The following is a 12,370-nucleotide window of genomic DNA, read 5'->3' as shown; positions in this document are numbered from 1 at the left end:
GCTGTGAGCTCCAGCCCCGTCTCACCTCCCAGTGCACAGAGTAGGTGAAGTACAGCTGATTCTCCTTGGTAGGGTCAATTTCTTGGGGCGAGGAATTGGTACCCTCGGGCAGGGTGCATGACCCCTTCTCGTCTGCTTTGAGGTCTGTGAGAGACAGAGACTCAGTCTGTTCCTGGGAGGGCTGGTGCTGCTACCCAAGGACGGTTCTGGGGGTGCCCTTGGAGGCGGCGTGCTGCGGAGTGGAGGCTCTAAGTGTGCTCCCCCGAGCCCTGACTTTCCACAGGGCTGCGGGGACTGCACAGAGATGTGCGGGGAGGGGTCTGAGTCCCTCATTGAGTCAAACAATCTTCCTTCACTCAATTCAAACATCCATTTCCTCATTCAGTCAGTCCCATTCAACATGCAAAACAACACTGACTGGCTCTATCAAATGTTTACTCAGTCTCCAGAATCCCAGCACTTCAGCAATTCAATCACTCGGACGGTTTCTTCCTTCATTTACTCATTCATTCATCCTGCTATCTGTCCATTCATTCAACCAATTGACATACAATAAATAAACATCTACTACGGGCCAAGTACAGTGCTGGAGAGAAAATGGTGAGAAAAGGAGACAGGGTCTCTAACCTCCAAGAGCAAGTGGGGGAGCAGCTGCTGTCAAGCTGTGCCCACGACACTCACAGGGGGAAGAGGCAGGACGGCACTTCCAAAATGCACGTCTGTTTTATATGAGACTTCTGCACATGATTTTATTTGATAACTAGGTTCCACAGCTTAAAAAACCCCCAGAAACCCAGCTGGACCAGGTCCCGGCAGGCCTTGGCACTCAAGTTCCTGTATGACACAACTATTGACCCTGGGCCAACTTTAGTTATGCCAATCGCACACACAGGAGCAGAAACACCAAAACTTGTCATCCAACAGCTCTGTCTGTACCCTGCCCCTTGTTCTTGAGCTGGCTAGTTCTTAACGAGAGGCCTAGCAAAGCCCCAAACTGCTATATGGTTTTGGCCAAGCTACCAACCTCTCTGAGCCTCTGGTTCCCATCCTAATAGGGACCTACCTTCTGGGCGGGCCAGAGGTGGTAAACTGTAAGGTGCTGTGTGAGACTGGGACCCACAGATGTCATCTTCCCCCTCGCCCCCCGCCTTCTCTACTGGGAATGCGGTGACCCTACCTTGGTGGGGCCCACATGCCACACAGGGGCCTATCAGGCATTACAGGAACCAAGGGTGTGAAGACCCTGGGTGTGGAAGCCCAGGCCCATCCAGCCCTGCCCCTCTGGTCACACCTCCCCACTCACCCTCCAGCCTGATGCTCTGGGGAATCACCTCGAAGCGGACGACGCGGTATGTGTGCTCCTGGTCCTCTTCTAGGTCCTCCCGGTGGTAGTAGAGGATGAACGAGAGGTGATTGTGCAGGTAGATCTAAAACAGAGCGACACGGGGAACAAGATAGCTTGGGGCCAAGGAACCTCCAGAAACCTCAGGGAGACCAGCCAGGTATTAGGTCCCTTCCCTCGTCCAGCAGGCCCAGCTGTACCAGCCTTCCAGAAACACTGTCTCAGTACTCCCTCACTCAGAAACCCTCCAGGGCTCTGTGGGGCTGATATTCAAGGCCTTCAGCCATGCAACCCTAATACGCTGGCGTCCCTTCTCAGACACGCTAGTTCACCTGGTCTCCCCGGGCCCCTCTCTGCCCCATGAACAGTTCCCACCCTGAACTCCGTTCATAGCATCCACTCCAATGAAAGTGCCATCCCAACTTTACGCAGCCTAAGCCTACCTACTTTCAAGGCCCAGCTCCTCTGTGGCAACCCAAATGCACATGAGCTTCCTCTGGACTCCTCTGGCACTGACCATCACAGCACTGGTGTGGTCAGGACTGGGACCTAGGATCCAGGGTCTTACCCTGACAACCCTCTTCCAGTTATGACAGAAGCCCTTGGAAGACAGGGATTGTGCCTCAAAAGAAATGTTTCTTTTATTCCCCAAGTGTAAGTGTTCAGTTTAGAGAAGGGCAAATATAAGACATTGCTCTTACAATCACTGCCATTATTAGCATGTTTCTCAGAGGCTGTACTATAAAGTTCGTGCAGGGATTATCTGATTTACTCTGCACAACAACCCCAAAGAGTGGGTATGGCTATCACATACACTTTACAGAGAAGGAACCACTTAGAGAGGTGAAGAGGGTTGGTGAATCACCACTTAGTAACTGGGGGAGGACAGGATTCAAAACCCAGGGCACCTGCATGATCCTCACCACTACTCAGCTCTCTCTCTTACATACTGATAAAATTCCAGATTTTTTTTTTTTTTTTTTTTTTTTTGGTGGTGGTGGTTAATCTCACAAACATGGAATCTGAGTTTTTGGGGACTATGCCTTCTACCTCCTGTGTAGCATCTGCCAGACCTCTGCCCACAGCACGCAGTCTTCTGACAGACCACACCCCGGGGCACCAGGAGGAACCTGCCTTGGCCATTCCCATCTTTTCTGCTATAAGCCATGAATTACTGCGTCCCCCTCTTCTCTGTGGCCTCAAGTACTGGTGCCTTTGCGGTGTAGTTCCCCAGCCCTCTGAGCACGCCAAGACACTCTACCTTGTTGACATCTGTGAAGCCGAGCCGGTAGCCATGTTCAAACTGCACATCTTTCTCTTTCTTCTTGTCATCGCCGTCGCGGTTGGAGTAGAGCTCCAGGCGGGTGGCCACAGGCAGGTTGTCCGCAATGCTGGAAACCCAAGGCCCTGCTCAGTCCCTCGGACAGCCTCTCCCTCAGTGCCCTCCCCTATGTGAACTCCAGGCTGGCAGGGAGCAGAGGACAACTCACAGGTGGACGTAGTAGTCCTCTGTGATTCGCTCGGCCACGAGCCGGCTCTGCTCCACGGTCAGGGTCACCGGCTTGTTGGACTGGCTGCACAGAACCTCACACTTCTTTTCACTGTTCATGAAAACCTGGAAAGGGGTGTTGACAATCCGGTCCCCTCTCAGCACCTCTCCTGCCATGAGAGAGATAGATGCAGCTCAGAGCTTCAGCTCCGAGGTTGCTGAGATCAGCAGAGCCACGGAGACACAGGGCCAACCTGCAGGCCTTGAGCAGTCCTGCAGCCTGGCCATCAATGCGCTGTCCCACCTGTTGCCCGCCCCCACCCGGTGCCCTAGCACCACCAGACTCTTCAGAGCATATCACACACGCCACGCCATTCCATGCCTCTGCGCCTCACACTGTTCCTTTGCCTAAAGTGCCATCTCCTGCCCCAGGTCCCTGGGAAACTCTTCCTCGCCCTTCAAGCTCGGCTTCTTTTTTTTTTTTTTTTGTATTTTTAGGGCCGCGCCCGCAGCACATGCAGGTTCCCAGGCTAGGGGTCCAACTGGAGCTGTAGCTGCCAGCCTACACCACAGCCACAGCAACACCAGATACGAACCACGTCTGTGACTTACACCACAGCTCACGGCAATGGCAGATCCTTAACCCACTGAGTGAGGCCAGCAATTGAATCTGCATCCTCATGGATGCTAGTTGGGTTTGTTTACTGCTGAGCCACAATGGGAACTCCAAGCTCAGCTTCTACTCCACTCTTTGGGAGGCCCTCCCTGACCTCCTCAGGACCGGGTGCACCATTCCCTCCTCGGACTGTCCTTGGTGCAGGGGCATCACTGTAGGGTGGCGAAGGGAGAGGGCTGTCTGCTTCTGAACACTGGCTCTGCCACTTACTAGCTTAGAAGTTTTAGTTAAGTCATTTAACCTCAACGAGCCTTAATTTCCTCATCTGTAAAATGGGGGGAGTAAGAGTATCCATCTCACAGGGTTACAGTGAGAAATAAAATACTAGGCACAGAGAAGGCGGGCAACAAATGCTGTTTTTATCACCAGCATCACCTCTACACCTTTTCATATGTAACTTTGCACAATGTGTTGATAGAATAAGTTTCTGTCCCCCTATCTGATTATGAGCTCTTTAGGGGCAGACAATGTTTCCCTATTTATCTCTGTGTCTTTAGATCCTGGTTCCGGAAGGGAGGGAGGGAGGGTAAAATCCAACACCTGAGATTTTAAGCCAAAACATTGTTTTGTTTAATCAACCCCTTGCGTGCCTACTGTCTCAGAGTAACTTGCTCCCAGATGTCCCGCAAGCAGGCACTGAGCAGTTAGGAACTGTCAATTAACACAACGGTGCTTTCATTCAAGCCATTCTAACAACTCTGCTGGGATGATGTGGAACTGGAGCAAACGGAAGGAGACTGACCAAAGCCCATAGGCGGCACTAATGCCTGCACACCCCCGACTCTAACGGCTGCCTACCCATGTGGACCCGCTTGATGTGGCACCCCTGGCCTAGTCATTCATCCGTTTGTTCATTCCTTCCTTCCCCATCATCTACTAGGTATTGGGCTCTGAAGGTATACATTTTCTTTTCTTTTTTAACAGCTTCTCCTGCGGCAGACAGAAGTTCCTGGGCTAGGGGTCGAATTGAAGCTGCAGCTGTGGGTCTATGCCACAGACACGGCAACAATGGTTCTGAACCGCATCTGTGACCTACACTGCAGCTTATGGCAATGCTGGATCCTTAACCCACTGAGCCACATGGGACCTCTGTTGAACAGACAAACTCACAGAGCTTATGGTCTAGTGTGAAGACAACTGATTAAATGATCAGGAAAATGAGAAGATATAGTATAATAAGAGGAACTTGCTCTATATGTGAGAGAGTAGGTCTAGGATAGTTTCTCTGAGGAAGAAATGCTTGAAGTGAGCCCTAAAGGAAAAGAGCATTAACCAGGCAACGAGTAGGAGAAGACTACTCAGAGAGAAGCAACAGCATATGCAAAGGTCTCTTGGCGGTGGTGGGGTGGGAGTTGGAGGATGGGAAGAGAGTCAACTCGAGAGACCTGTGTGGCTGCAGGGAAGACAGCAAGGGTGACATGTGAAGCTGAAGAGACAGACCAGAGCCGGACCTCAGGGGGCTTGTCAGCCTCACTTGAAGTTTGATCTACATGCAGAGAGCAACTAAAACCAATAAAGGGTTTCTAACATGGGCAGCAGAAGACATTACCTGAGTCTGGTTACAGATCACTCTGGGTGTTCTGGGATGAAAACATGGAAGATGCAAGGAGCTGGCCAGTGAGCGGTGGGTGGGTGTGGTGGAAACAGGCACACAGATTCAGGAGCTACTGAGGAGGGGAAATCTAGGGGGCCCGGTGCTGATGGATGCAAAGGATAAGTGAGGAGTGAAGTCATATCAGAACGACTATGAGGTTGCTACAACCGAGTTCCACTTGGGAAAATTGGAAAAAACAACAACAACAACAAAAAAAGCAAGGTTTTTTTTTTGTTTTTTGCTTTTTAGGGCCACAGGCTAGGGAAGTTCCCAGGCTAGGGATCAAATCACAACTGCACCTGCAGCTGCCAGCCTATACCACAGCCACAGCAACTTGGTATCAGGCTGTGTCTGCAAGCTACACCATAGTTCACAGCAATGCCAGATCCTTAACCCACCGAGCAAGGTCAGGGATTGAACCCACATCCTCATGGATACTAGTCATGTTCTCAACCACTGAGCTACAACAGGAATTTCAAAACAGCACATTTAGACTGAAGACATTTTTTGTTTGGCTGTCAGGTGGCTATGTCAAGCAGACAGATATCCAAGTTTAAGGCTCAGAGGAAAGTTCAGGCCTATAGATGGTGAGTGGCAGGGCCACAGCTGTACCACTGTGGGAGAACCACTCAGCTGTGCAAAATGGCACCAGAGCAAGTGTAGTGAAGCCACCTAGAAGGGGGAGGGAGGGTGAAGAGGGGCCTGGATGAAGGTCTCTACCCTTCTCTCCCTGTTACCCCCTGTTTCAGAAGGAGAGTAGTGCAGGTGAGTCTATAAAACCTAGGGGTGGACTGGCCAGTAGAAGGGCAAGGACACCACTGAGACATCTGCACAGTCCGCTCCTGAAATGATCTGGGTCATCCTCTGCCATTTCACAGGAGACAATGCTGAGAACCGGCCCCGGACAGTGACAGCCCAGGTTCCTGTGTGGGGACTGCGGTGGTGCTGAACTCCTTGGCCCTCTCCTCTACGCCATGCCCGACTGACCACTTCTTTTCAGCAGGTCAATAAGGAACTCACTTGAGGAAAGGAAAACCACACTGAGAGAGGAACAGGGATACAGACCAAGTAAGATGGTATCACTTCTTAATATTTAGAAATCAAATTTAAACCAAGAAAGAGGACATACTAGTCTGGAACAGCTCATTTCTAATACAGAAGTTTTCTCTCTCTTTTTTTTTTTTTTTGGTCTTTTTAGGGCCGCACTTGTAGCATATGGAAGTCCCCAGGTGAGGGGTCAAATTGGAGCTGTAGCTGCCAGCCTACACCACAGCCACAGCGATGCCAGATCCAAGCCGCATCTGTGACCTACACCACAGCTCACAGCAACGAGATCCTTAACCCACTGAGGCCAGGGAGTGAACCTGTGTTCTCATGGATGCTTGTCAGATTCGTTTCCACTGAGCCACGATGGGAACTCCTTCCTTTAATTTTTTAAAGCTGGGAGCAGAGAACCAGCCCCACTAAACAAGCAATAAGCTGAGTGGACTCTAAGAGTCTGATGTCCTCCAGTACATCTGTCAGACACTCACTTCTCTACACACTCCACAACACAAATCTCCACCAGTGTGATCATCAGGAGCATAGCCCTTGGACAGCCCAAATGAACCTTTCTGGAGAAGGCAGCTTGGACAGCAGAAAGAATTCTGTTTTCAGAGTTAAAAAAAAAAAAAAAAAAAAAAAAAATGGGGCTAATATCTCAATTTCTCTTCCCACTGATCAATGTGACCATGAGCATGTGTTTCAAACCTCTGAGGCTGCTGTGCCCTCTACCATGGCCTGGAGGCAATCACACTTGGCTGTGCAGAGTTACAGTGAGAATCAAGCGAGACATTGTACAGGATGTGCTGCTTAAGGCTATGAACTCTGAAGCCAGAGTCCCCGGGCTCTGCCTTCCACTTGGTGAGTGACCTGCGGCAAGTGACTTCACCTCCTGTGCCTCACTTCCCTCGTTGATGATAAGGGGACAGTAAGAGGAGCTACCTCATAGGGTTGTTGTGAGAATTAACAAAGTTAAAGCACAGAAATGCTCAGAACAAGAGTTCCCGTTGTGGCTCAGTGGTTAACGAACCCAACTAGCATCCATGAGGATGCGGGTTTGATCCCTGGCCTCACTCAGAGGGTTAAGGATCTGGTGCTGCCATGAGCTGTGGTGTAGGTTGCAGATGCAGCTTGGATCCTCCATTGCTGTGACTGTGGTGTAGGCTAGTGGCTACAGCTCCAATTTGACCCGTAGCCTGGGAACCTTCATATGCTTAGAACAATGCCCAGCTGATAGGAAGAGCCCAAGAACTGATGATGATGATGATGACAACATGCAGTACAATGTCCAACAGGTACTGTCAAGGATGTTCCTGCTCCACGCAGATAGGACACTGAATGATAACTATGTGCCTGACACTGGGTCAGAAGTGGCAGGGAGAGAGAGAGAGAAATATAAGACACGATCCCTCTGCTCAGAGCCCCTAGGCCATGGAGGGAGGCACCACACAGAGACAGAATGAGATACAGTGTGACAGGATGACTTTTGTACACGGCAGTTTCCATTTCTACAGGCAGGAACATTCCCCAGTTTTACTGAAGTTAAGGTCACCCAGTAACACTGAAGTGTGCCCAGCTGCTGAGCTTTGGGCTGTCAATGCATCCACACTGGCTCACGGAGGGGAGGAGGAGCTACTATGCAAGGGGCCTGGAGGACAAAGCGGGTCAGGCTTCCTGGCAGCGGCAAGGTGGCCAGAGCATGGAGTGGTATGGAGAGAAAAGAAGGGTAAGTGGCAGGCAGCAGGAGCAGCCTGGGTCCCAAGACCAACCTCTGCTCAACTGCACAAAGTGAGACTTAGGGACAGGCGGTGCTGCCGGCTTTTGGTTAAGGGAGCTCCAAGGCCTGCTCCAGCTGGTCAGAGACAACCAACACCTGGCAGTAGGTACACCTGTTGGCTAGGGGTTCTGGAAACATCTGAGCCATGGGTAGCCTTGACAAAGAAGGCAGCCCCTTCCTAAGACATATGAGGAAAGTCTCTTAGGTCCCTTGAGGTCAGAGAGGGCCTCTTTCCATGTTTTTATCTCCAGGACTTAACACTGAGACAGGCACAGAGTTAAGTACTAATAATCATGTCCTCAAGAGAGGTCTCCAAATGTCTTTTTCTTTAAGCCTGAAATTCTAAATGGAGAATTACTTGAATTAGAATAAAATGACTGCTACGTACGAACACACATGCCAGACGCTGCACTGAGTGCTACACATTACTTGAGGCAAGTTTTGTACGCCTTAGCAAGAACTATGGTGCTGTCTCTGCTTCTGTTCGGGCTGGAGGTAATCACTCACTCTATTAATTAAAAGCAGAGCAGATTACAGAAGCCATGAGAGAGAGAAGGGGCTATCTAGAAATCAAGGAGAGCCACCTCTGAAGCCTGACTACATGGATTCCAAGTCTAGCTTAGCCATTAATTAACAATATAACCAGAGGCAAGTCACTTAACCTGTAAAATGGGAACAAATATCACAACTAACTCTCCTGGGCTATTAAAAGGATTAAATAAGCTAGTATGTACATAAACTATGTACAATGGTGTCCAGCACGCAGTATGTGCTATGTAAGGGTTAACTGCTATTATCATACAAAAAGATCTGGGTTCCCCTTGGGGACAGGAGGACAGCAGTGTGAGAGAAGGCCTTACCCAGATTCTCTGCCTTGTAGGTTATCTTGCTGGGCTGGCAGAAGGGCAGTGAGTAGTACTCATAAGGTAGCTGGGTTCGAGAGCTGGTGAGCTTCACAGCCTAGTGGGAGAAGAGAGGCCATTATTCCTGAACCCAGAAACCCAGATGACTGTTTCCATAATCCTCCTCGGTACCCACTCATCTTTAGCACACTTGGACCGCAGCAGACACAACTCTGGTATATTACATACTATACTGCCTACAGTTCTAAATTACTTTACATTTCCTTAGTTTTAGACTACATTATAGATTTTGTGTAAAATCACAACCAAATTCAGTACATACTCAAAGTCCTTAACATGCTGCTATCTTTGACCCTAAAATTTCACTTCTGGGTATTTTTCCTAAGGAAATAACTTCAAATGAGGAAAACATTTCAGGAACGAAGAGCTCACTCCTCATTCCTAACCACAGTGGTCTTTTGCCTCTAGTTCCTTGAGCGTGACCACATCTCTCCTGCCTCAGGCTTTGGATCTGTGGCTCCTCTCTGTCCGACTCTGACTCCTCCTGACATTCAGGTCCCAGCTTAGATCCCCTCACCTTGAGTCCTTTCCTAATCATCTTATCAGAGGAATCCCCTCATCTTCTCTATTTCAACATTCCTAGTTTTCTTTGCAGTATGTCTTATAAAACATAATTATTTTGTGTATCTTTTTTATTTTTAAAGAAATCAGTCTCCGCCCACTACAATTTAAGATTTAAACTCCGTGAGGGCAAGGACTATATGTGTCCTGCTCACATATGTAATGCCAGTGCTTACAGACCCGGGCACACAGTAGGTGCTGACTAAATGTTTTGCAAAATAAGAAAAGAGAGAAAAAATTGAAAAACAGCTAAAAGCCCCCAAATGGGAAATTGGTCAATAAACCATAAGATATTCATTCAACTAAATATTATACAACCATTAAAAGTGAAGTTTAAGGAGTTCCCATGGTGGCTCAGTGCTAACAAACCCGACTAGTATCCATGAGGACTCGGGTTCAATCCCTGGTTCCGCTCAGTGGGTTATGGATCCGGCTTTGCCATGAGCTGTAGTGTAGGTCACAGACATAGCTCGGATCCTGCATTGCTGTGGCTGTGGTGCAGGCTGGCAGCTACAGCTCCGATTAGACCCCTAGCCTGGGAACTTCCATATACCACGGGTGCGGCCCTAAATATACAGGAAAAAAAAGAAGAAGTTTTAGCCTCGGGTGCGGCCCTAAAAAGACAGAAAAAAAAGAAGTTTAAGAAGAACATAAAGGAGAACATTTAGGAAGCACACAGAATATAGCTCCAGAAACAGTGACAGCCACAGACAACTCCCTAAAACATGGATAAAAGAGAACCAATCATAACACTGCAAAAAAAATTTTTAAGTGTATTCTTTTTTTGTTTTGTTTTGTTTTGCTTTATCTAGGGCAGCTCCCACGGCATGTGGAGGTTCCCAGGCTAGGGGTAGAAGCGGAGCTGTAGCCACCAGCCTACGCCAGAGCCAGAGCAACGTAGGATCCGAGCCGCGTCTGTAACCTACACCACAGTTCACGGCGACACCGGATCCTTTAACCCACTGAGCAAGGCCAGGGATCGAACCTGCAACCTCATGGTTCCTAGTCAGATTCGTTAACCACTGTGCCACGACGGGAACTCCATAAAGTGTATTCTTTTTTTTTTGTCTTTTGTCTTTTCAGGGCCTCACCTGGGGCATATGGAGGTTCCCAGGCTAGGGGTCTAATAGGTGCTATAGCCTCCAGCCTACGCCACAGCCACAGCAAGGCCAGATCTGAGGAGCATCTGCGACCTACACCACAGCTCATGGTAACACTGGATCCTTAACCCACTGCGTGAAGCCAGGGATCTAACTCGCAACCTCATGGTTCCTAGTCGGTTTCATTTCCGCTGTGCCATGACGGGAACTCCTAAAGTTTATTCTTATATTTTAAAAAATTTTATTGAAGTTTAGTTGATTCACAATGTTTTAATTTCTGCTACATAGAAAAGTGACTCAGTTATACATGTATATATTATTTTTCATATTCCTTTCCATTATGGTTTATCACAGGATATTGAATATAGTTTTCTGTGCTATACAGTAGAACCTTGTTGTTTTATTTTTTATTTTTTTGGTCTTTTTGCCTTTTCTAGGGCTGCTCCCAAGGCATATGGAGGCTCCCAGGCTAGGGGTCTAATTGGAGCTGTAGCCGTCGGCCTACACCACAGCCACGGCAATGCAGGATCCGAGCCAAGTCTTCGACCTACACCACAGCTCACGGCAACGCTGGATCCTTAACCCACTGAGCAAGGCCAGGGATCGAACCTGCAACCTCATGGTTCCTAGTCAGATTCATTAACCACTGAGCCATGACGGGAACTCCCTTGCTGTTTTAAATTTAATGCAACTAAAATCATCTTTGCTATTTAAGAACTACTGACCATTCCTCACACACCATCTGAAAATACAAATAATTTTTAGAATCCAGGTCTACAATCCTTATTTACAACCCCTGCTTTGGAATTAGGAATTTGTCATATATATATATATATATATATTTTTTTTTTTTTTTTCTTTTTTTTTCAGGCCATAGGTGCAGCACATGGAAGTTCCCAGGCTAGGGGTCAAATTGGAGCTATAGCTGCGGGCCTACACCACAGCCACAGCAATGCCAGATCCGAGCCACATCTGCAACCAGCTTGTGGCAATGCTGGATCCTTAACTCACTGTGCGAGGCCAGGGATTGTGAACCTCCAACCTCATGGATGCTAGTCAGGTTCACTTCTGCTGCGCCACAATAGAACTCCAGTTTTTCTAATTTTAAAAGGGCAGTGTGGTACAGTACACCATAGGTTTTATAACACCCCCACCTGGGTCTGGAGCAGTATCCCACATTCAATGACTATTTGTAAGGAAATGCAAAAATTCATACTAAGTGGGATAAATAAAGTCAAATAAACAGTTCAGGTCAGATTTTGCCTACAATGAGTTTAGAAAAACTCTGGGTTTCAGAGCTTTTTAGATGTCAGACTGAGGGACTGAGGATCTCCAATAGGAATTTCATGAACTGCTTGAGGCAAAATGACCGCAAAGTTGTATCTGCTTTAACAGCCTGTTATTTTGTGTTTCATAGCATTCTCTCCTGCTGGACAATCAAAAAAGAACCAACATCACAAAGAGACTGAATCTCAGCTTACGGGCCCTCCCACCCTTCTCTTCCCACCCCAGGTGTACACTCTCCCACATCTAGCTTGGCAGGACTGAAGCGAGAGCTACCTCGTCCTCCCCCTGCCACAGCTTTGCTCTGGAGGGGGCTTCCGGCAGAGACACTGGGAGGAAGGGTACTGCGGTGGTTAAAAGCTGGGCTCTGAACTAACCCCTAAGTCTTCCGCACAACCCAACCTTGGGCAAGGTTGGATGACTTCCTTGGGCCTCAGTTTCCATAACTGTAAAATGTTCAGTAAATCTGTAAAACACACATTATCTGCCTCAGAGGGCTCTTGGAGGGCATCTTGAGCTAAGCTGGGCATAATGCCTGGCATGTAAATAATCCTCAATAAACGTTACTTTAATTATTGTTCCC

The 12,370-nt window shown here is 48.4% G+C and overlaps 1 protein-coding gene across 2 annotated transcripts in view; it reads right to left on the bottom strand.

Annotated features, from left to right (window-relative positions):
* Positions 1-12,370, bottom strand: part of TM9SF4 (transmembrane 9 superfamily member 4) — a 57,257-nt gene that overhangs the window by 20,672 nt on the left and 24,215 nt on the right. Inside the window, exons 3-7 of one of the 2 annotated variants that reach the window (XM_005672825.3) lie at positions 8,780-8,879; positions 2,833-3,001; positions 2,604-2,733; positions 1,304-1,427; positions 26-144 (exon numbers count right to left, since the gene is read on the bottom strand). In XM_005672825.3, coding sequence (XP_005672882.2) covers positions 26-144; positions 1,304-1,427; positions 2,604-2,733; positions 2,833-3,001; positions 8,780-8,879 — 642 coding nt within the window. The remainder of the gene's footprint in view (positions 1-25; positions 145-1,303; positions 1,428-2,603; positions 2,734-2,832; positions 3,002-8,779; positions 8,880-12,370) is intronic. The other variant, XM_021078141.1, reaches the window with a different exon arrangement.

The sequence above is a fragment of the Sus scrofa genome, chromosome 17 (assembly GCF_000003025.6).
Source record: "Sus scrofa isolate TJ Tabasco breed Duroc chromosome 17, Sscrofa11.1, whole genome shotgun sequence".
Taxonomy (NCBI): Eukaryota; Metazoa; Chordata; class Mammalia; order Artiodactyla; family Suidae; genus Sus; species Sus scrofa.
The sequence above is the reverse complement of the archived record's forward strand: the minus strand, read 5'-3'. Positions and strand labels throughout refer to the sequence as shown.